Source organism: Semicossyphus pulcher, unplaced genomic scaffold (genome assembly GCF_022749685.1).
Source record: "Semicossyphus pulcher isolate SPU_LCO1_2020_fin unplaced genomic scaffold, fSemPul1.0.p SCAF_18, whole genome shotgun sequence".
In the NCBI taxonomy this organism is placed as follows: Eukaryota; Metazoa; Chordata; class Actinopteri; order Labriformes; family Labridae; genus Semicossyphus; species Semicossyphus pulcher.
In genome coordinates, this window is record NW_027211691.1 from 17,836,153 (window position 1) to 17,860,888 (window position 24,736).

Here is a 24,736-nt window from a genome sequence, read left to right on the forward strand (position 1 = left end):
TACCATTAATCAATACTTCTGACTAATACACTGTAAGGACCTGCCTTCACAGCAGTCAGGATGAAAGAAAAATGGGGTAGGGCTGGTGCAAAGCAGGGTCAATGACATAGGCGAAGCATTGGTAAAATATTTTTTTTAAATGGTTTCCTCTGCTTTTATAGCAAAATAATAGCAAGATAGCTTCAGTTGTAAAATATGGGCCTACACCAAAAAAATGGCAAAAAAATGTTGATACTTCAAGTCAATATGTAAATATGTATGTAGTTGGAAGCTTAGCAGTCTCGTGCCAAATCTAGTTTGACTGCTAATCTAATTACATGTATGCTGGGTCACCTTTGCCCCTTTTCCAGGCTAAATGCTAACCTTACTATCTTACAGCAGCTAGCCGTAGCTTCATATTAACCTACAGACAGAAGAACGTATCTGGGTGTATCTTCTCATCTGACTCTCAATAAGCACGTTTACTAAATGTCAAACTATTTTAAAGTTAATCTCTCATGTTAGGCAAACACACATTTCAAGAAAGAGAAGGGCAGAAATATCTGTACTTGTGAGAACTGTATTCCTTTCTTTCTTTCTTCTTGTACTGGCCTGAGTCCATGATAAATACAGGCACACACCAACCAGCAAAGGGACGTTATTGAGTAACAGCCATAAACGCCATTTATGACCTTTTACAACATGCTAACAGCTCCAACGCAGGTACAGGATCAATCATTGTGAAGTAAAGCTCGACCTCGCCTGTCGATCTTCCTTAAATACTAAAACCAAAATGCTTCATTTAGAGATGAAGAGAAGGTGTTAAATGAAAAACAATAACCAGGCTGATGACGGGCTCACAGTGGCTGCTGTTGGCCTTCTCTCTGCTGTTTACTCCCGTGTCAGACGGAGCCTGTTTACCTCAGGAGTTTACCTGCTCGCAGGGATTATGTGTTCCTGAGGACTGTGTGTGTGACTTCACGGACAACTGTGGAGACGGCAGCGACGAGAAAGTCTGTGAGTAAAACAATTTCATCATCTAAATATGAATCCTATTAAGGGAAACTAAAGAAAATGAGAGGTAGACTAAAATAGAGATACGTGCTCATTGTTTGTACAAATGTGCAAGTGAAAGCAACATTCCCAGGGGATTGTCGCTGACATGAAGCACCTCTCCTAAATACATGGTGGATTCATTGGATCCAAGTACCATTATGGACATTCACTCAAAACAACTGAAGTAACAGACATGAATTTCACCCACAAAATAACCGATTCAAAAGAACCACACAGCGCCTGGAAGTGTTGTTGTAACTACAGAAAGAGTCTAATTGTACAGATCCTAAAGCTCCGGTTCTGTAACTCAAAGTAAAACTTCATATAGATTATTAAGTACTTCCTTTTATGAACAAAGTCTAAATAATTTAGTTTGAAATTCATAACAAATTAATAAAAGGCATTTAATTGCCTTACACTTAGGCTAACATCATGGTATTCTGTACTAAGCTTATACTATACTACAATATGCTGCTTTTAGTAGCTGCAGCCAGATGTACGGAAGCCCTTAGTGGACATGCATCCATTATTTTACTCAGTTGTTTCCGGTTGTTTTCTTGACTTAATTTTCTTTTTATCTCTGGTTAACAAAGCTTGTTTTCTCATGATAACGGGATAATTAACTGCCGATCTAGAAAACTAAACAACAGGCTGGTCACTGTGATATTACAGACCAGGAAATGCCACGCTGCCATTGACCACATGAATGAGGTAAGTTAAGCCTGTTTCTGGGTTCATTTTGTGCAACTCTGGGGATACGAGTTATGATCATTTGGCGTTATGGTGGTGCAGTGTTGTTATCTCAAGATAAATAAGTCGATATCTCGGCAAGACAACCGGAAATAAGTCATTATAACTGGAAAACAGAGTAAATAAAATGTAAGAATGCATGTCTGCTTAGGACTTCCGTACAAATAAAAGAGGTATACTCTTTTACATCTGGTTGTAGTTAGGACATAAGTTCAGACATTTGTGTCTTCCTGAACCTTTTTCTAAGACTGTAGTTAAAGGTATAATCTTGAACTTTTTCATTTAAAAATAAATGTCTCTTAAGTCACAACTAAATGGTGATTGAGCCTATGGCCCACTGATGAAAGCCTTTGTATTTGCAGTATTAGAGACTGGGTGTCTGTGGCGACATTCACGGAAAAAATCACAAGCGGCGCCTAGTTAGTGACGTGTTTTCCACCAGCCAGCAGTGGTTGGTCTGTCAGAGAGGGTAGGCGGAGCTAAGCAGCTGCACTTCCAGTTTCTGTAAGCATTGCGAGGACAACCTAATCTACTATGGCTGAACACACAAAGAAAAGATCGATGACTACAGATACAACTTCAAAAATAAGTGGAAATCCAAAGAAAAAGAAACAAATTCGACGTTTAGATTAAGTCAAACAGTCTACAAACTAAACAAGGAAAACCAAGAGACAAAGGGAGCCAGCCGTAGATGTCCGGTTAAATTGGGAAGTGTGCTCCCATTATTACCGATTATCGCCAGTGGGTGGTGCTCAAGAGCACGAAACTGAAATATTCGAGATTGTATCTTTTAGTATGGTTAAGGTAAGAAAATAAAATTATCTATAACCTAAACTGTTTGCATGTTTGCTTATTAGACTCAGACTAGACAATGTGCTAAACAATGATATTTGAACAAAGCATCTATTACATATAATAAAAAATATAACGGTATGAAAGCCTTGTTTTGGGCATGTAATGGAAGCAGAATTAATAGGTGCATGTTTTTTAAAAGGACATATCCAAAATTCATGGAGGCCATAAAATCTAAATGCAAGAGGCTTCTATAAAGATTCTCAAAATATGAAGTAATAAAAACATAATTTGTTAGGTCATTTATGATTCTGGCGTATCTCTGAGAGTACAGTATCGCCCCTAATGCTTAATACTCCCTTGATGCACATTTGGCCTTAAAGCCAAATAAGACTCACTGCTTAAAATGAGAAGGAGCTTTACTCCTTACTTCAGCTGAGTTAATGAATCTTTATGGTACACAGAAGGAATCCCACGACACAGGTTAATGGTAATTTAGCGTGAAGCACAAAATACCTCAAGTGAAAAATGTTTTCTGTTTAAGGCTCGAGATTTAAGAGGTGTGACTTTGAGGAGGGATTCTGTGACCTGATCCAGAGCTCGGACGATGGAGCTGGATGGACAAGAACGGCCGAGGTGCAGGGACTCAAACATGACCACAACAACAACACATCAGGTAGGAGCCTCTGACACCTACCGCCTGGGATGTACTGTAAATCTATTTTGAATTCACAACCTTTACCTGTTTTATTCATATTTTTGAAGCCTGCGCCTCTCTCTTTCTCCTTTAGCACATTTCTTGTCCCTTGTTCCTGTCAGAGAAAACAGAACAACAGCAGACCTGAAGAGTCCCGTCTTCCAGCCCACTCAGACCTGTCAGGTAACAAAATCATCAGACAAAACCAATAAAAACCACATGAAGAAATCTGGTAATATCCTTCTGGTCATTCCACCCAACAGATGATTTTCTACCATTACAATGGGGCTCAGCATGGAGATCTTCAGGTCCTTGTTCAGACTCACACTCAGGGTCTGAGCACAGAGGTGTGGAAACTCCCCACCCATCATCAGGTGGACATGTGGTCGAGGACAGTTATTCGGTTTTCCAGCAATGACACTTTTCAGGTCAGTTACATTCACAAGTTATAGAACATTATTTTCTTGTTTAATATTGTAAAATCTATTAATACTATACTGAATATATATGAGATGTATCATGGCAGGTTAGGCCTGAAATACTACATTTCACTGAAGTTATATGGTACTAATATACCCACAGTATTACAGTACTCATTTCACCACTCAAAAGTTGTAGTGGTTTGTTGGTGCTAAAATAAACCGTTTCCTAATAGTAGCAATACCATACATTTATTTCTAGCACACTTATTGCCAAATAAAAGCATATTATGCTATACAGTACTACTTTCCTTCGCTTGATAGTTTTGGAGATGGTGGAGACCAAAGCCAAGCTAAAAGGAGAGTAAATATCGAACTTTATATTACTCCCATTTGGCCGGATGTGTACATAAAGAAGCTCGCTAACATGTGGCTAAATTACCTTAAAATATTATAATATGTCAATGTTGTGATTTAAGCTTGATTCTGCAAGTGGCCAATCACATCATGTTTAATGTTTATATTACATGTTGTAGACGTATCATGTAGAAAAAGTTCTCACATCAGTCGTCACATCAGAAATGTGCTGCACAACAGGAGCCGTTTTTCTGCAGTGAGGGGGTACTGACCCAACTGGACCTTTGAAAGGCCATCTGGAGTCCTCTGAAACCTGCTGTTTGTGTCCTTCCTATATCCTCAGACAATGTTAGCGTGTCACCCTTCTCCTCTTCTCTGCCTTCACCATCTGTCACTGGCTGCAGCCAGCTCGGATTCATAACATGTTTCAGTGTGTGCGTCTTTATTTTCAGCATTCAACGAGTTAACTAGTGCTATTAATCTATTTATTTACTTATTTTCAACGTTCAACTAGTGCAATTAATTAATAAATTTACTTATTTTATGTTTATTAATATGCAGTATATATATTTATTCACATCAAAACAGCGGATTTGAGTGCATTTATCCATCCCCCATGATGACACAATCAACCATTGTTAAGAAAAGTCCTAAATGGTGGGTTATACAACTCCACTGGTGTAGATAAAGTTGTTCAGTGGACTTTGATCAGTGCAGCTTTGATATTAGTAGCACCATGACAGAGAAAATGTGATGCGATTTTAGCTAGCTCGCTAGCATTTTGATGTCTGTAACTGAACAATATCAACAACTATTGGACTGTTTGACAAATATTCATGTTGTCCTCCAGATGGATTGTTAAAGATTAGTGATCCACTTAGATCCATTTGGTCAAATTTTAATTTTTCCAAAGTCCATATATCTAAAGATCTATTGACAATGTATTAGCCTCATCTTTAGTGCTAATATTAGCATGCTAACACAAGACCCTGGTGTAAACATGGCAGACTTCAAACAAATCTTCTTTTGAATTAACTTAAAATAAAAGCATTTTTTTACGGTGACTTTCACCGAGGCTACAAGCTATGACGTCAATATTGGTTCCATATCTAGCCTTCTGTAAGAACACATAAAAGCCATCTCTGCTGAATTCAAGACCATCATTTAGACTGCAGAAACAAAGCTGAACCATATCCCAACCAATGAAGATAGCTACATCTTGCTTTAACATGGTACAGACGTTTCAATAGCTGACACACATTTAGTCAAGTATATGTAGAACATTTTGCTAAGTCCTCAACACAGCTATCGACCCTAACTGGCTATTGTTAGCATGTGTTTGTTAGCATTTAGTTCAGAGCACCTTTGGGCATAACTGGCCTACAGCCTCACAGAGCCACCTGCCGCTTGACTCGAAACTTGTTTTTCCAGGAGTCTGTATTAGTCAGACAAATGTGTAGCGCATAAAACATTTAAACGCACCGATGCACACACAAAGGCAAACAGATTGTGCACAAAGGTAACAACTACGATGACTGAGTGCTTTCATAACTGTTTTCTGTGTCTACCAGGTGGTAATTCGAGGGCAACTTTCAGCAGACAGCGAAGCCTCCGAGGTCCTGGCCATTGATGACCTATCCTTCAGTCTGGGCTGCCTGACTGTGCCTGGTACTGCTACCATTAATAACATATCACTACACAGACGCGACAAGTTCAGACCTTGACATTTTGAAATATCACCACACATAAACAGACCGCCACAAACTTGTTTTGAATACTGATAGCAGGGGAAGACAGTAAAGCACCCAGGATGGGCTTCATAACAGAATAACAGAATCATTAAAATAGTGCTTACGACACATTTCCCTGCACTGAATATGGAGCACAGTCAGGGCCACAAGCTTTGGCTTTATTTATGTCTGCTATAGAGCGCTGCCTGCTCCTTAGTGATGAATGTAATACTGCTGAATATCTTGGCTGGGAGGATATGATAAAGCACTGTCCACCTGGTGTTTGGTGACATACAGGTATTTCAGTTGCAAGAACAAACTGTGGCACCTTTACAACAGCTATTATTCATCCAATATTGGACGATGTTCCTGCCCTCTGCCTGTAAAACAAGTTACACATTCTTTATTGATTGTCTCAATTGGACTGCAACCTGTGGCCTTCAGCTTTAAAGCCCCAAGAAGGCCAGAGTGTTGTAATGGCAGTGGTTTGAGTTAGATGGTGAACTTCAACTGCAAAGACTTCACCACATACATTTCAAAAGTCAAATAATTATTACCACTTCCTTATTCATTCTTTAAAGACCACGGAAGGCTAGCTGTCTAAGCTTGATAATTTATTTTGGCTAGACTGCATCTTTTTTTTTGGCAGAAATGCTAGGTTCCCCTTGCTTTTAAGGCTGACACATCCTATGGATCTCCCATTGTACATAACGCTACAATGAGCTGCCTAAATGTTGGCTAGCTCGTTCTGCACTCAGGCTGATTGTAAATAGGAAAAACAGCTTGTAGACTAACTTATCAAGATGCATACTTCTATAAATAAAAAATTAAAGCAGATTTAAGCAATATTTCTACAAAGAATTATACCTTCTGTTCTTATTTTATCAAGCATTTTAGCATCTTTTAGGTAATTGTTTTGGTTGCATCCGTATACGTTGTCAAGGTTGTTGAACAGCATATTAGGAAACACTTTTATATGTTTGATGTTAGGAGGCATACAATAGTAGTGTACTAATTATGACAGGAGTCTAAGGTGAGGTAGAAAACAAGAGTGAGAAAGTCCAAGTCTAAGTATGCCTGTTGCTTTAGTGTTCAGAACTGTTATATATCGTCGATGAGGTCACTGGCAATCGACCTATCTATTGATTAAGAATGAGAGTTGTTCCTGGCCCACAGCTACTGCTTTTCTTCATTCTTATGGCTATATTTGCACTACCTACCACAAATCAAAAGGCTACATAGTGATTTATTTACCAAATGACACCAGATAATCCCACTATGTTTTCCTCTGGAGATGGTGGTGACCAAAACAGAGCTCAAAGCAAAATGGATATTGGTCATAATCCAGGGACAAGGATTTAGTATGTCTGCTGGACAAATTAATTGGGCACTGGTTGATTGTTAGTTGTGGCTTAAGTTGAGTAAATTGTGTTAAATAAGAGCAAAAGACAGAGTGACCATTGTGACTTACAAGAAGGGTCTGTTGGACCGCCATCAGACATGTTTCAGCATGTCTAAGTGAACGAGACAGGTCAGTGTCATCTTGGCACTTGGTCCCTTAGCTTCCATCTGTCTTCTGCTCCGATATCAAAAAGCAAGGCTGGTGTTACCATATAAAAACCATTACACCTGATGCCTGAAATAGTGCACAATGCAGAGAGATGGTTAGAGTTACATACTACATTTTTACAGTCAAGCTTTGTTCTCATTAAAATGCTAATACCACTTTACTTCACACTCGAAGTAATGACTCATCTGTTTTGCCTGCTGTACATAAGGGAATGAAGTGATATTGTTTTGATATGTGGCTCACATCTAATAATGCTAACTACATGCCATTACAATCTCTTAAAGTGGATTCTTTATGCCTCTTGTGATTTATTATTCGCCCTACTACATAACCAATACATTTGTTGCACTGAGTTATGGTGTCACAGCATTGCTAAAGTCATATCACAAACATTGCCAGTAATATGCATTATGTTTGGCATATAATTAAATCGATTTGGGGATGGAAATATAAATCAGTCGAAGTCTGACACATCTTTTACATCCTGTTATCATAAATCACACTCATTGCATGTGTGAGTGTCGGCAATGGTGCTTCATGTCTGTAAATGTTGTGGGAATGAGCTTTTCAACATTATTCGGCTCTCCTTTTCTATGCCTAAATGACATTCCCAGTCGTTTTGCCTTGCCAGATCTTGTCTGATCGACTCTTAGGAATTAAGACCTACTTTAATCACTTTATCAGATATTTTATGATTAGAATATGAGTTAAGAGATACATTAATCAGAGATTAAATATTCCCGGTAATGACAATGCTGTCTCCTAGAAATAATGCTTATTTAGTTTTTCCTCAATTTGTGGTCAGATACCTAATCGCTTGCTGAGTTACAGGCAGCTATTTTACGGTCCACTTGCTGTACATTTGATCACTTATTATACACAGCTGCTTACTAAAGGAGTAAATAATTATGAATAAAATATACCTTTTTGTTTTCGATTCTTAAGAGCATTTAATATCTTCCGTTAAGAATAGTGTAGTAGTTTCTACAATTTGAATCGCAGAAAAAGCATCGTAAACACTGTACCCTTGTGAAAATTAGCCTAATTAGCTATTATAATTCACATTAAACTGAACGTTTTTCAATTGGTGGTTGAGTGAGACAAGGTGAATTGGACAGCATGAATAACCTGATCGAGGTAGCCTATATCAAAATAACTGTAGAATGCTGTAATAGACCAATAAAGCTACACTAGGTTAACAACAAGCTACTGAGCATAGAGGACCATAAAGTAGCTAGTCAGCAGTCCAATATTTCTATTCGAAGTTGGTGGTGAGTTAAAAGGACATTACATTTGCAACATGGCCAGCAACATGACTCCAATTAAATTCTACTCTGTTCCCTACTGGATGTATAAATAGGCAACTGTTTGCTAGCATGCTAGCAATAGCAACGTTAACTTATCAATGTGTTGACAGCTTGTTGACAGCTCCCTTAAGTGGCCAAAACAATGATCATTTGGGCTTTGAAAACCCTATAAATTACGGATACCCTTTTTTCTACTGCATCTGGTAGCTTGGTGTAATTTGTGTTCTCCTATAAGTAAATGGAGTTTGGTGATCTCACTGCTAGCATGAGTTAGCCACATTTCAACCTGAAGGGATGTAAACCAACTGGAAATATCTAAAGTTATTTGAGCTTTTTTTTTCTTTCAAAAGACCAGATTTTGTTTTTTACATTGCATTACATAAATGTACAATTAGCAATCATTTAAAAACACATTAGCAGCTAGCCAAAAGCCACTAAATGATCCTACAATACTTCACTTATATTTCCAGCACTCCTCAAAAGCAAAATTTAATTGACTTCATTAAAGAGATGATTCTTCTATTGATCCAAATGTCTGAACTTCTTTCATCACTTCACAGAATCTAATCTTCCAGAACACAGCTAATGTACTTCACTGTCTCTGGATGCAGCTCAGCGTCTATATTAATCCACCATGATCTTCCACCAGTGCTCCTTATTGATAAAATCGCATGATAGGAGTCTGTGATAAAAACTGTAACTCCTCTCCGGTCGATCCACATCTTATTTTATAGCTCTGGGTTATCGCAGGCCTATTGCAACCGAACTCTGTAATTCGATCAAAATATGAGCTGTAATAATCTTTAATCTTTTATTTCTGTGGCAGAGAGCAGTGTACCTCCTCCTCCTGTGTGCCCTCCTTCGTGGTTTGCTTGTGGCAGTGGGGAGTGTATCGAGGAGAGCAAAGTGTGTGACTTCACCCCACATTGTCCCCATGGAGAAGACGAGGCCAACTGCCGTAAGAACCTCGCACATTCAAATAAACCACATCCTAAATGTACATTTGATAGAAAGCAGTTTGGTGATTTATACTTATCTGCCAGTAACACGGCAATTGTTGAAGACACATTTGTAGAGAGTGAAGCCTAAGAAGTGAGTTTATCGAGATTGTGAAATCGTTATTTAAAATTCGTCACACTATGATCGCAAAACAAGGTCCTTAGGTTGCACAGAAGTAGGAACAATGGAGCTTTCTTAACACACAATCTTCCTCAGCAGAGGAAAGTTTACAATGTTTTCATGAAAAGAAGTGTTGATGGTAAATGTAGCCAAATGAAGTAATAAAGTTGGTGCTATACTGACTGAGAAAGCTGGGTTCTCCTGCTGCCTGTGCCTACATGTACCAGGATGCATTGTGCCAGGAAGCCTCTGCCTCGCTCCCCTGCATTTCTTAGGTCATACAATGTAGCTTGAAGGTGCCCTCATGGATGCCCCTGTTGTAGATAAAGAAATGACAAGTGCCCTCTGGTTGCCCTTCAAGTGGCTAGATGATACATGTTGGAAAATTAGTTGGCCTCCACACACTCACTGTGTGTGAGACAATGTGCCCTCATGGTATGCTTCTATTGTTAAAAATGGCCACGTTGTTGTTTCGCGTCACAACTTTCTGCACGCTGGTGTCCCATGACGTACAGCGGTGGCCCCCTGCCCTTTAAACAGCCTGAGTATGCCGGTGTTCTGGGATGCCTTTTTTGCTGTAGGAAATAAAGGTAGTTTGTAATACAATGGTCAGCAGACAGTAGAAATCCAAGATGAAATCACCTGTTGATCTTATGAGACACCCAGCTATGTCAAATGGTAGTGATGGTGCCCGAAAAACAACAAATTTTTAAGCAGCGTCCCAGAAGCACAGCAAACATAAGCAACAAGTGCAGGCGTTTTTCATACTATATAATTCCACTTTAGATTAGGTTGGAAAATCACTGAATAATTCCCTCATTAGGACCCCTCATCCCCATGACAACTGGACAATCTTAATGTGCTGTGTACAATCTTGTAATGTGATAGATGAATTCAGAACATCTATTTATGGACCTTGTTCCTTCAGCTGCTTTTTCTAAGGTCGAGAACGACCTTTTTGTCCAAACTTTATTAAGATAATCTTCTATATTGCAGCCTCCAAGTGTGACTTTGAGGGCGGTTCTTGTGGCTGGTACGAGCTCACCCTCGGTGATGGCTTTGACTGGGTCCGGGGCTCTTCTGCTGAGGTTCCTCCAGACTACCACGGCCATCCACCACCCCTGGACCACTCTAACAACAGCACAGACGGTAAAGACACAAACAAACCACATATGTTCGGCAGTAATGATGCCATCTGCAATGTGCAGTCGCCATCGTCAGTCACTGGGCTCAGGAGGGAAATGTGATGCACTGATAAGATTTATTTCACTGTGTCCGGGATGTTTGGTCAGAAATAAGTGGCAGAAGATGATATTATCTATAACTCAAATCGAGGTTTTGTGGATGGAAAGAAAATCCTTTTTCTGTGTGTTTTTGAGAGATAAGCACTTCATGGAGAAATGCCTTCTCAGCCATCTGAATAATAGAAAGGAAATTGACATATGCTGTACCCATTCTGCATATTAACACCGCATTATTCACTGAAATGCAGAATAATACGCTCGCTCTGAAACATTCTCTCCGAGGTTTATGTACCACAACATGCCTCATTACATCTGTACAGTCAGCCATTTTTCCTCATCTACCCAGCAGAAATTATTAAAGTCTTTGGATGGATTCATGGGTTGAACAAGTAATCTTGTTGTAGATAGACTTGATAACCTCATGCAGTTTTTTCCTCAGCATCACCATCTGTTGTTTTGTTATGTACATTGTGTGAACATGCTGTGAAAAGATGCTCTGTTCGGTTCAGATTTGGAAGCTGCTCAGGCAGTGAGCTGAAGTCTCTATTCTAGCTTCTACCTTCAAGCCTTGTGAAATGACACACAGCCTGGTGGGAGCATCTGTTTGAAGATTTAGAAAGCATGACTATGATGATCCATCCAAATGCTATGTGTAGGTATGTGGTGTTCAAAGGGTGCTTATTTGGCAGTTAGACAGCTAATAGGAGCCAGGAAAACAACTCCATCAGCACCACCTCATACTGTGCAGCATCCCGCTGAGTTTGTGGATTTTAGACTTGTTGTAGACCAGGTTTTATTTTTAGTTTCAAACTGCACTGCCCTTTAAAAGCCAGAACACAGTAACTGTCTCTGTACTGCTGTAAGGTGTGAATTTCCCGAGAAATAAAGGGGGGGAATGATAGCACCATAAATTGCGCATCATTTGCCCCTCTATCTGTCCGTCTCAGGGTCCGATTCACAAAGCAAATTGCACTAATGATATTCAAGAGTAAACACGCCCATGAAGTTTCACAGATCAGTTTGCGCTTGTTTTGCGTCTGACTGTGGAGAGAAGCTGTCTGCACCTCCACTCTCTGCTGCCTGGTGCTGTGCTCTCTGACGGACCTCAACTCCATGCACAGATCGATGACGAGCAGGGAGAGGAGGGGGCGGCTCTTTTAACACTTTATTGTAAAGCCCAGACACGACAGGTGTTTACTAGTTTCACTGTCTGTAACGCAGCTATATTTTTTTAAACAAGCATGAACAGCAGCTCGTCCATATGATAATCCCCGTCATTCGTAATGGCTACAAAGTGTGGACGTGTGCCAGGGTTGAGCTTCGCACAGCTCCGGACTGATTGGTCTCCCTATTATAATAAGAATGACATAATATTATTGACAGATTGTTTTTACAGACAAATACATTTTTTGATCACACAAAAGGTGGAATTGTCGTCATGACCGTTGGAAACTTAGAACGTGACAGCCCTTATAATACTGCGCCGCAGTTACCACCAGCTTTCTGCAGACGCAGATTTTCACTCTAACTGCGCGGTGCTGTTAGCGCTGCTGTTTGTGAATTTGGTGCTTTTTGCCACGAGGCTCATTTACATAAAAAGGGGCTAAATTTGCCCCGAATGTTTGCATAATGACTCATTTAACTATGCGCAAACATCACCGGAGCACAGACACACTGTTTTCTCTGCAGTGCACGTTGGGGAGCATTCAACCCTCTGCGTGTGCTTGGAGAGTGAGTCTTTTTGTGTCATTTGCACAGGTTGCCTTTAGTGAATTCCCCCCTAATTGTATTATTTTATGTAATTTCATCTACATATTAGGTCCAAATTAAGTTAACACAGAACTCTTTTTGTGCCTTTGTTTTACCATAAAAAATACCGTACATGTTGCCACAGAAGCAGCAATGCCAACTGTTAGCTAACGTTAGCTTAAAAGCAAAAGTTAATGCCAATACTAAACATATTCCTATTACCCTCTGTGTTTTCTATAACTAAAAAATAACCCAACAATTCTAAGTAACTGACATCTTGTTTATTACGTTTGTTAATCAATATATTTACTAAATGACGCAGAAACTAAACTAAGCTGTGATGAGGACCTAACCTAGCTAGCTAAACGATTGCTAAAGCCAACTAGCTAAGCAGAGTAGCAATAGCCTAACTGCCATCTCAGCTTTTGACTTCAGGGGAATTTCTTTGACACAGTAGCTGATATTGAACCACATATAATATATTACATTATAAATTATTACATTTTAAAATGAGCTTTTATGCCGATTTCAATTTTAATATCTGTTGGAAGGGTTTGAAGTTAGCAGTAAAATATGAAAATGGCTGCTAGGTTTCAGACACAAAATAGGGTAATGATTTATTATTGAGGGGCTGGTGAATTTCAACATTTACCTGTCAGGCTCTGGTAGAGGTTTAGATTTTAAAAAGGTAGTTTTCCACCCTGATAGATGCATAGGCAGACACGTAGCAGTACAGAGGAATGGTTAGCCTTTATGTATTCCCTGTGAAGGAGCATTTGACGTTTCTATGGCATGTGAGCAATTTGCCAGCCTGCAAACATTAACCCCTATTTTTCTCATCTTTGTTTGTAAGGATCATGTTCGTGTGGTGTGCAGGAGTCAAACCCAGCATGAGCTGATGACTTGTGTTAAGGGAAATGGCCCCTCTGCAGCTGATTGCACAATTTTCAACCCGGCTGTTAGCTAACAAGCCCTGCGATTGTCCTCTGACCTGTCTCATCAACAAAACACTGTTGGCATACCAACTGCTGTCGACAAGAAATGTTTTGTTTATCCCATGATTCTCAATATACTCACCCCATGCATTGTTGTGCACAAAAATCCCATTTGGAGATGTAATGAAATTGACCCATCTGGCAATAACAACAACATGCAAAGGCCTTTAGTCGAATAGTAAATTAACCTCTAAAATGTTAGTTTTACCTTTTTTAAAAGGGGATCAACTGTCTGGCAGAACAATTTGTTTGCTCTGATATTTGCAGTGTGTAATAAAGTAATTGTTATCTCACCCTCTGCAGGTCACTTCATGTTTATAAAGAAGAACAGCAGCAGCCTCTATCCACGAGCCGTTCTGCGAGGACCCTGGTTCAAAGAGTCGGCCTCTGGCTGCACCATGACCTTCTGGTGAGAGTCACATTGTAGCTTCGTCTCTTTACTTTTTAAAACTGTTCAACATGACCTGATATCACAATCTGAATCTGTGGATCCACCTACAATTTCAAACTCTTTCTATTTGCTGTCTCTGTCCTCTGTGATTTTCCTGATCTTTCCCCCTTTTCCTCCAGCCATCTCTTCGCCTGTCCCAGCTCTGCTCTCTCAGCAACTCTCATATTTTACAAGCACAATGAGAAGATACGCATCGGATTTTGTCATGTTTTGACAGTTTCATGGCCCCTTAAGTTTATGTCAAATGGCAGATTTTATTTTTCATATGGATGATTTGAGAGGTAATCCTGGCAGAAAAGCACTGGAGGTTTATAAATTTCATATTTTCCTGCAAAATAAAGCCTGATGTTTTCTGTACAGCAAGCGGATGCATTGTCACAAGAAGAATATGGTGTTATTTTAAAGTAATGTAAGGTAAACGTAACACCACAAAATTACTGTGCTGGAATATTGCCACTAAAATTTCATCTCATCTCCTTCAGGCATTATAACTCAGGCATATCTGTGGGCGCTGCAGACATGTACCTCCGCATCAATGGAGTCCCAAACAACACCGTCCTATGGAGGACTCTGTACAACCAGGGACACCGTTGGCACCAGGTCACCGTACAGCTGGGGCGCATCACCCAGCCCTTCCAGATTGCCCTGGCTAAGATCAGCCTCGCTGTGTTTGACGGCGTCTCCGCCTTGGATGATGTCACCTTCAAGAACTGTTCGATGCCCCCGGCTGTGGCAGAGTGCCCGGCGCACACACATTTCCACTGCACGCGGAGCAAGGCGTGTGTGGAGCACTTGCAGCTCTGTGACCTTGTGGATGATTGCGGGGATGGATCGGATGAGGAGGGGTGCTGTGAGTGTCTCGTTTGGTTACAGAAATAAACTTAGATCCTTTACTTAAGTTACATTAGCAATTAAACACTGTAAAAATACTTAATATAGAATACTAATTATAGCAAGTAAAGAAAGTGAAAGAAAAATGGCTGCTGTGAATTTTAGTTTGACATTATTAGAATTTCTGGTATTGATCGAGCTGATTTTATCCAACCACAAAGTTAATGTGTGATGAGTAAAACTGTGTACATAAAAAAAGTTGGGTGGTGCGTGGGTGGAGCCGAAAACTGCTAACTTTGCCACTGCTAACTTTGCCAAATCTTTGTCAAAACTCTTGGTGTTAAAGCTGCATTATGGGTAATGTATGCACTCTTCTAGGCACCAAACAAGGGCAGTAAATTGCAATCATCATATTTTGTTTTGTATAATCTGAAAATTTGCATGTGGTCATTGTGGAATCGAAGCATAAAGTGGCAGGAGGTTTTCCGGCTCCAGTAACATTATATTCCTCATCTTATGTTTCTCAGCTCCAGAGCTGCAGTGTAACTTCGAGCACGGCCTGTGCAGCTGGAAGCAAGAGCAGAGTGGAGGAGATGTGTTTGACTGGACACGCATCCAAGGCCCCACTCCGACCATCAACACAGGACCCTGGAAGGACCACACTCTGGGCACCAGCTACGGCCACTACCTCTACATCGAGTCCTCTTTCCCCCAGGAGTTCAAGGACACAGCTGTGTTACTGAGCAGAATCTTCCAACCCACTCACCAGCGGGGCAAGGACCCGTCCAGGTCCCGCCAACACTGTCTTTTCCGCTTTCATTACCACATGTTCGGCTCACACGTGTTCTGCCTGGCAGTTTACCTCAGGACCACCGCTACAGGCCGTGGACACATGCTGTGGGTGGGATACGGAGACCAGGGAAACCTATGGCACAGGAAGACTCTCTACCTCACCAGTGCTCGGCCTTTTCAGGTAACTATAACGATCCTTAAATTGAGCCGTAACAGGATATATCTGTCATAAAAAGTTATTTCTCACTTTGAAATGAGCAGAAAGACGGAATAAGCTTTGGATATTCCTGTCATTTCCATTGCATTTATTAAAAATGTTATGATTTAAACCAATATTCCCCTCTAAAGGAGTATAATTGCATTGTTAGTGTCAAAGCTTGGAAATAAGTAGGTGCATTAAATGTGAAAATGTTCTCTCCACTCCGGTTAAGAACAATTATATTACAAAACCAGCACCAATTGTAGTCACATCACAACCTGCTCTGAATCATTTGCATTCAGTCCCTCTGTGTAATCAAAGATTAACACACACACTTGAGCTGCAGGTAAGCAAAGTTCCCCTGCAGGCAGAAATGAAATGCTTGTGAAGCACTGAGTCTGTGTAAGAGTGCACTTCAGCATTGCGTGATAAAGATCTATTTAATAGCTTCACTGCTTGATATCGAACCCTCAAGATGGATGTTCTGTTGTCATTACTTATGACTGAGTAAAACTTGACAGGCAGTTAAAGACTTTTTCTCCATTACGGCGTTGAAAACAGGAGCTCTGTTTGTCAAGTTAATTGACTGCAGAAAGGGTAAAAGTGGAAAAAAAGAGACACTGATGAATTAAAGTCGGTCTCAGGCTGATCAGTTGGCTCTCACAGTGGGACTATTGCCACAGAATGACAAAGTATAACGACCTGACATCAGATGTACCAACACAGTCCTTCTGGATTTGCATGGAGATTTAATATGGCCAGTGTAACTAAAACTAACGTACTTTAGCCTATGTGTGAAAACAACACTGCCTCATGTTAAAATAACTGATTAAAAAACAACAACATTTTTAAGTATAAACAGTATGGTGTAAATAGCCAAGACAAGCTGTCTCCCTTGGTGGCAAGTGGAAATGGCTGCTTATTAAAAAAATATTTCACAATGTTTGTGCTACACACTGCGGCTTGAATCATGCTAATGTGACATTCTACAATCCTACAGTAAATACTCAAATGCTGTCTCTTCCAGATAATGCTTTAAATAAATATTCACCAGACTTTCCTTGTTTATTTAATATGCCCCGTTCTGAAATGCACATGTGTCTTTGCCTTCTTACTACAGCAACTTTATCAGCAGAAATAAATCTGTATTTTGAGGTTATGTTAGCAAACTGGCATGGCTTACAAGGCTACAAGAAAATAATACAGATAATGTTTGGCCCATGTTTAGATCAAGTTACACCTGTGCTTTTTAAAACTGTTAGTCTTAGAGTATATGAACATAGTACTGAGTGATGTTAGCAGTACAGTACATTAACAGTTGCTTACTATTATCTGAAATTAAGCATCATTAACACATATTATCTGTTGAATTCTGGTCACATAAGTGTCTGTCATTGGTCACTCTTTTTAGCTCCGCCACCGAACATAGCCTATTTGTCTTTGTTCACCACCTAACTCACTGCTAGCTTACTTAACTGGACCAACATAAAGCATACGTTAGCTTAGGACCACTTCAGATTGAAGAGTAAGAGAAGCAATACAAAATATGTTTAACATACCGACCAGTAACTGGATTAAAAGGCTGCTTTTGATACATGGCAATCTGCTTTGATTGACTTCCTATAACAAAAGGTAATTAAAACAGCCAAAATAACTAGCTAGCAGTTACTAGCTAATGGCTAACTGAACCAACTGACATATGCTAGCTTGCTGACGATTTTAAATGGAAAAGTAAAAGAGGTAATATCGATTTTTTCCTCATATCTGACCTGACACTTTATTGATGCTTTATAAATGCTATGTAACAACCGATAAACACACTTCTCTGTATGACTAGGACTGGTGGAACCTTAGTAATTCAACCATTTGACGCTAATTAGCAAACATTAGTAGCGAAGATCTTAGGAAGGACTGGATTTACAAATATCTGGTTCAGCCTAATTGTTAGTCTAACTGATATTTTCTGTGTTACATTTTTCTTTGCCAGATTATAATTGAAGGTACAGTTGGAGATGATTTTAATGGAGACATTGCCATTGATGACCTTTCCTTCCTGAACTGTGACCCATATGAAGGTAAATCATAATTTCCACAACACACATTGTTTACTTTTTCACGGCAATGCCAGTGTGTTGATTGGTGTTTTCTATCATCACCCGCTTCCAGGACAGCTTCCCACACCGAATACCACAACCCCAACTGTGACCCCTCCAGCCTCCACAGCTCCGCCCCACAGCTGCCCTGATGGAGAGTTTGTGTGTGGGGCACATGGGGAGTGTGTAGCCAACAGCAAAGTGTGCGACTTCAGACCGGATTGTTCTGACGGCTCAGATGAATTCAATTGTGGTAAAACATTCAACCTTTCTTCACCCAGAATTCACACAGTTATCTCTATACATGTGGTTTATTTTTTCTAAATTCTGCGTCTTTCCCTTTATTTCATTTTCTTCCTTCTTGTTTTATTGTGCTACCTGTGCCTCCTTTCTCTACCTTTTTACCTTTCTCTTATTCCAGTGAACGAACAGTGTGATTTTGAAGACGGTGACACTTGTGGTTGGACGAGCGTCGACACCACTTTGGTCCCAATCCACACATTTCGTTGGTCACCTGAACAAGGGGAGAGCATCCACGACGGAGAGCAGTACCACCGCCCCATTAACGACCACACCCTGTGAGAACCAGCAAAACAATTCATGTTACAGTAATATCTTTAGATCTGACAAATCAATTAGTTTAATGACAAAAAAATATCTGCAAATACAGTAATTTGTCTAACAAGAATGGCAAGTATTATCTGATTGCAGCTTTTAAGACAACGAGGATTTGATGCTGGATGAAATTGCCTTCTGTCACAAATAATGAAGCACTTAATGACAACTAAGGACCATATTTTCAACATATCATTATACAGTGAAACAGTTGGGAATGGGACTCATGCATTATAACTTCTTATTCCACTGGGAGTAAATGTACTACATATAAAAATGTACTATGAGCCGAGTAAGTAAAGCCCATCTATACCAGATTATAGACATTGACCTGATTGTCCTTATCTATGTTTTATTGAGTGGACAGTGTGAGCAGAAAATTGGCCGTGCTCTTTGACCACTACTTTCCAGTAATTTCTCCCCTCAGCCAGAATTGCAGACACCATCTCCTTTCATAACCTCTCCGTCTCCCTGAAGCTCTCCTCCCTCACTCCCGCTGCAGCCTTGACTGGCTCTCGATCGATGCGGCATGAGTGAAACGAAGAGGGGAAGCTGCGCCTTATTTAACCCAAGAGGAGCCACACCTCTTCTGGGAATTTAATAAAGCTGGAGCAGACATAGTCACGGTGCAGCGAGGCAATTACAGCTGTACTTATCTCGCTGTTGTTGGTGGATAGTTTTGTGATTGACAGGTCATAGCTCGCTGGTTTATTAGCTACAGAACAGGGATTATAAGTATCAATAATATTGGTACACTGTTGTCATTAGGATGCGACTGCTGTAAGCGTGATCTACAGTACATTATGGATTAAACTGCTGGGTATTTCTTTACCACCACTAAGCCCTAACTGGCTTCTTTAAATCCCTTGTTTTATCCAACAGTCTTTTCAAAGCCTAAAGATATTCCTTTAACTACCACATAAGATAAAGAAAAAACTAAAATCCTCACAAATGAGTGACTGGAACAAGATAACGTTTGGCATTTTTGCTTGGAAAATGGACCCAAATTAAGTCAATGGGGATATCTACTCAGCTTTATGACTTATTGATCATTCACCTAAGCAGCTTTAGTCATCATAAACAAAAGTAAACATGGTCAGAGCTGTCAAAACAAGACCTTAGGTTTTAAAAAATCCTTCCTGTCAAAAATATGTTCTCTTATTGGATACCTGGCCTTCACTGTGCAGCAGGATTTATGTGCAGAGTTTGACACTAGAAGGTTGTTTTCACTTCAATCTGCTGAAGGAAGAAAGTTTCTCTGTGCTCACTTAAACATGAATGCACAACCACGATTTGTGACATCACAACCAATTCGGAAGACAGCTCTGGTTTAATATTTAAAATTACACCAGTCTGATGTCGAGTGTGGCCTTTACTGGAGTTCTGAGACATCTTGTGTCCGGCTATTAAACTTTTGAGATGATGCACTCACAGACTCTGGATTTGTAAATGAGCAAGAAGGAGTAGATGTCATTTTAAGAATCTTTGAAGAAGTAATTCAACTTTTGTTGAACACCATACCAAACACATATTTAAAACAGTATCTTATGCAAGTGCAAATCTTGAAGATTTCAGCTTCGTTCTCTTTGGCAGCACCTAGTGATAATCGGTACTTACCAGATATCCAGACAGTGTTGCATGTGTGACGTCCACAGTTGGCTCAGGTTGTAACACTTGATTTTCCTCGCTGACGGTCGCTTTCCTTTTTAGACTGTTTACCTTCATCTGAGCGTCGAGTTTGTTTCTTTTTCTTTGGATTTTCACTTATTTTTGAAGTTATCTTTGTAGTCATCGATCTTTTCTTTGTTTATTCAGCCATAGCAGATTACTGTTTACTCGCAACACTTGCAGAGACCGGAAAAGCAGCTGCTTAGCTCCGCCTACCCTCTCTGGCAGACCAACCACTGCAGGGTGATGGTAAACCCGTCACTAACTGGGCGCCGTTACCCAGACACCCAGTCTGCAAATGCAAAGGCTTTCATCGGTGGGCCATAGGCTCAATCACCATTGTGTTACCTCATTCGGCGATAGATAGTGACTTAACAGACATTTATTTAAATGTAAATCTTCCAGATTATTACTTTAAAACATGTTTTGTCTGTATTTTAAGGAAGCCATTGAAGGTAAATTAAAAGGAGAAAACCAACAAGTTACATTTTTTTGTAGAATAGGAAGGGGTTAAGGCTATAGTGCCTGACTTTTTTGTCAATGTCGCTTCTCCCTCACCGACCAATCAAAATCAAGAAGAGGCGGGACCTCAGATATCAACTCCGTCAACAACAATGGCGGAGGTGAAGCGAATCCTTTCGTTTTTTCGAAGGTACAATGTCCAGGTCTAGAGCTGCTGCTAATGCCAGGTAACGATTCCTCTCTATTGTTTCTATGTTATCTTTATAAAATTTCGTTGAATGAAAGCAAATATTAAGCACGCAGAGCGATTTAAAACAGACTTGACGGTGACTACCAAGGGAAGCCAATCAACTTTTGTAACCTAGCAACCTAGCGCCGGTGAGAAGCGCTCTGAAATTGAGGTCTCGGGTGCTGCCAGTGCAAAAAACCAGAAGTGTACACAGGGGGCCTTCACCCTTTTAAAACTCGTAAAAAAGTTTAAAAAAACGAATGAACTGTTTAACCTCCAAAAAAAAAAGCATCAGAGTAGAGAAAGTTGGCCCACTATCAAAGCTATCAGCGTTCAGAAGCCTTCCCCAGAGCTGTTGTGCTTAAAGGAAGGTCACTTTTATACAAGAAAGTCAATACAATAAGCCAATATTGATGCTAAAATCCACCCCTGGACTCACAAGCATGGGACATAATTCTGTTCTTTCTGTCTCCTGTCAGAGGCAGTCCTGAGGGTTGGTACATGTGTGCTGACAGTTCAAACGGAGGCTACGGTCAAACCACCGACCTCCAGACACCCGTCATCTCCTCCACTGGGCCACAGTGCACGCTGGGCTTCTGGTACCACATGAGCGGATTCACAGTGGGATCGCTGCAGGTAAGAAGTGGGAACGTACTGTGCTCAGAGCAAGAATATTACTCCTTGTAAAGGCTTTCATTTAAAAATAGTCATATCTATCTGTATTTGCAGGTGCTGCTGAAGAATGGGAACGTCACTCGCGAGGTTTGGTCTCAGACTGGGAACCAAGGCAACAAATGGAGACGAGGAGAAGTGTTTCTGGGGTTATCTAACACCTTCCAGGTCCGTGAGTTATAATGTCACTTAGAGGTATTTTTAATGTGTTATATATACAGATATGGATCTTATCACACTTTAATTTCTCATCAATAACACTAGATATGTTGCTGTTGCTATGGGTGATATTAGATCCCGTTAAAGCTTTTCACCGCCGTCTCTTAATCTTTTTTTTTAACCATATAGACACCTGATAGAAAGCTATCATTTTTTAATCTCTAGAATGTGCAAATAAATCAGGATAAAACGACCCAGAAGCCAACGAAAACAGGTTCCTATGACTCCTATGATTATCAGGGAGGCAAAGTTTAACAAACATTAAGTGACATACTAAGGCTGTACATTTGACAAAGAAATATAGATGGGAAAACTAGAATGTCTGCATCCATCCTCCTAAATACCTTTTTTTTGGCTTTTCCCTTTATTATAAAGGACAGCTGATGAGAGACAGGAAATGTGGGGAGTAGAGAGTGGGGGATGACATGCACCAAATGATCAGCAATCAGTGCGTCAAGGACTGTAGCCTCTGTATATGTGGTGCCTGCTCTACCAACTGAGCTAAACCGGCGCCCCCTTAGTGTTTTAAAGAGGGTCTTGCACTTCAACAATGGGAATCTTCATGAATGGCTAAACCCAAAATACAGCAAGCACGTTTCAAAATATCAAAATGGTAGCATCTCTTAAATTTTCCAGTCAAGGAGGACAATGTAGTCACATTTCACTGGTTCGTTTCACTTACCATATATCTCATAATATGTCCTTTGCTTTTGTCAGTTAACTCCTGTATTCTTTTGGGAGAGAGGCTAATAAATCAACTTATTATTACCTGAAATATCCTGATCTTATATACTTTTTGTCAGACAACAACTCATGAATAAACTTTTTTTATAGTCTAAAATATAAAACAGCTCATTATCATGAAGTATTAAACACTTTATGGATGTTATTCTGACATAAATATCAGCAGAATTTAACAAGAGTATGACAGAGAGAAATTAATAGCTGCTTCAAACTGACACTTTTGGGATTTACATGAGAAAACATAAAGTCTGGACGTGATATAAATATATTCCACTATTATTATCACTTTAAAAGTTATAAACCATTCAGATTATTGACGTTCAGTTAGACCTGAAGGACAGCCTCGTAGATAACTCCTCACATCAGTGTAATTGGCCTAATTTCAGGTGCGGCGGGCTAAATTGGAGCGCAGACTTGATGATCAATGAATTGATTGAGTCTAATTCAGTCTAATGAGTCTTTACTTGTGACTGTGACGGTAATCAGACATGCAACCCCTCCTCCGTGTCTGCCTTGCTGAGGTTATTCCAGGTCGGCATCAGCACACTCTCGCTGAGGACAGAGGTCCTGATTGCACAGGACAGCAGCAGTCATCTCTTTGACCAAATACCACGGCCTTTGCACATTTTCCACTGATGCAAATTAACCTTTGTCAGACCAGACGTCCTCAGATCTGCGCTGATGCTACAGCGAGCAGCTGAAGTGCCCTTTTCCTCTTGTCTCTTAGCTCTTCATCAGCTGACTGCCCCAAGACAAGAATAACATCACTCAGTAGAACAGAAGCTTTCGGCTCTTTCTTTTTATGTGACACCTTGTCTGATGATATAAAGCATCAACCCTGGCCTGGTTGCACCAACAGGGTATAGGCCTGGTTAAATAGAGATGTTCCTTCCTCTCTAGATGTATTACAACTGATGCTCTCTGTTGAGGTGTGATCATGTTTACAGCACAAGTAGGTTGATTCTCGGTCTGCTGTCCTTTGTCAGGTGGTGTTCAGGGTGAAGCGAGGCATCAGCTACATGGGCGACGTGGTGATAGACGATGTCAGCTTCCTGCACTGCTCCCCTCCTCTTCCTCCAGAGCGGCCGTGCACGCCTGAGCAGTACGCCTGCGCTAACGGCCACTGCATCCCTCAGGACAACCTGTGTGACTTCATCAACCACTGCGGGGACGACTCTGACGAGGACCCCTACATCTGCAGTGAGGCCTCCTCTAATGTCCCACTTGATGACACCCTGAGAAAGATTGATATTCATGTAATTGTAAAGCCTGGATTAATTCCTTTTTTTTATCGCTGTCTTTCAGAGGGCTTTGGCATGCGCTGCAGTTTCGAGTTCGACCTCTGTTCCTGGCGTCAGGAAGAAGATGACTTTGATTGGCTGATTAAAGCGGGCGGCACTCCGACATTTGGCACCGGACCATCGAGTGACCACACACTGAGAGACCCGTCAGGCCACTACCTCTACCTGAAGAGCTCCTTCCCCCAGGCGGCCGGGGACATGGCACGCATATCAGGACCCTTACTGAGCCGCAGGAGCTCAGAGTGCAAGGTGAGGTGGAGGTCAAAGGGCAGAGGGCGAGGTCAGGGAGCAGATATATGACTAACAATGTTTACTTCAGTCTTCTGACTGACTGAGTGAGTGAGTGAGGGTACTTTCACAGCTGTAGAGAGAGAGAGTTGCGACATCGCTATGGCGGATCATGGAGCATATTGGACCTCCACTAACACGACTCTCTGTCTACACGGCTCTGGATACTTCGGGGAGTAGGCGGGGCTACTCCTCCGCTGCTCATCCGCTGTCCTCACCTACGTCCACAGCACGTACCTGCTTTCAAACACATTATCATCAGCCTCATAAGGACAGTCCTTGTAACACATTGCCCACAAAAGCGCACACTGACCTAATGCGGTCAGCCACATACTAGGCTTTGACCGAGTCTTGTTATATTTACAGTAGATTTTAGTTTTGGTTCTGGATAGAATATATTGCTTATTA

At 40.7% G+C, this 24,736-nt stretch overlaps 1 protein-coding gene across 1 annotated transcript in view; it reads left to right on the plus strand.

Annotated features, from left to right (window-relative positions):
- Nucleotides 1–827: 827 nt before the first annotated feature.
- The window catches only part of malrd1 (MAM and LDL receptor class A domain containing 1), a 67,711-nt gene continuing 43,802 nt past the window's right edge, over nt 828–24,736 (plus strand). The window contains exons 1-17 of the mRNA XM_069667693.1: nt 828–996; nt 3,122–3,253; nt 3,369–3,457; nt 3,538–3,702; nt 5,622–5,718; nt 9,484–9,615; nt 10,773–10,925; nt 14,068–14,173; nt 14,698–15,065; nt 15,574–16,019; nt 18,025–18,112; nt 18,204–18,383; nt 18,552–18,708; nt 21,584–21,740; nt 21,834–21,944; nt 23,726–23,939; nt 24,045–24,289. Coding sequence (XP_069523794.1) covers nt 828–996; nt 3,122–3,253; nt 3,369–3,457; nt 3,538–3,702; nt 5,622–5,718; nt 9,484–9,615; nt 10,773–10,925; nt 14,068–14,173; nt 14,698–15,065; nt 15,574–16,019; nt 18,025–18,112; nt 18,204–18,383; nt 18,552–18,708; nt 21,584–21,740; nt 21,834–21,944; nt 23,726–23,939; nt 24,045–24,289 — 3,009 coding nt within the window. The remainder of the gene's footprint in view (nt 997–3,121; nt 3,254–3,368; nt 3,458–3,537; nt 3,703–5,621; nt 5,719–9,483; nt 9,616–10,772; nt 10,926–14,067; nt 14,174–14,697; nt 15,066–15,573; nt 16,020–18,024; nt 18,113–18,203; nt 18,384–18,551; nt 18,709–21,583; nt 21,741–21,833; nt 21,945–23,725; nt 23,940–24,044; nt 24,290–24,736) is intronic.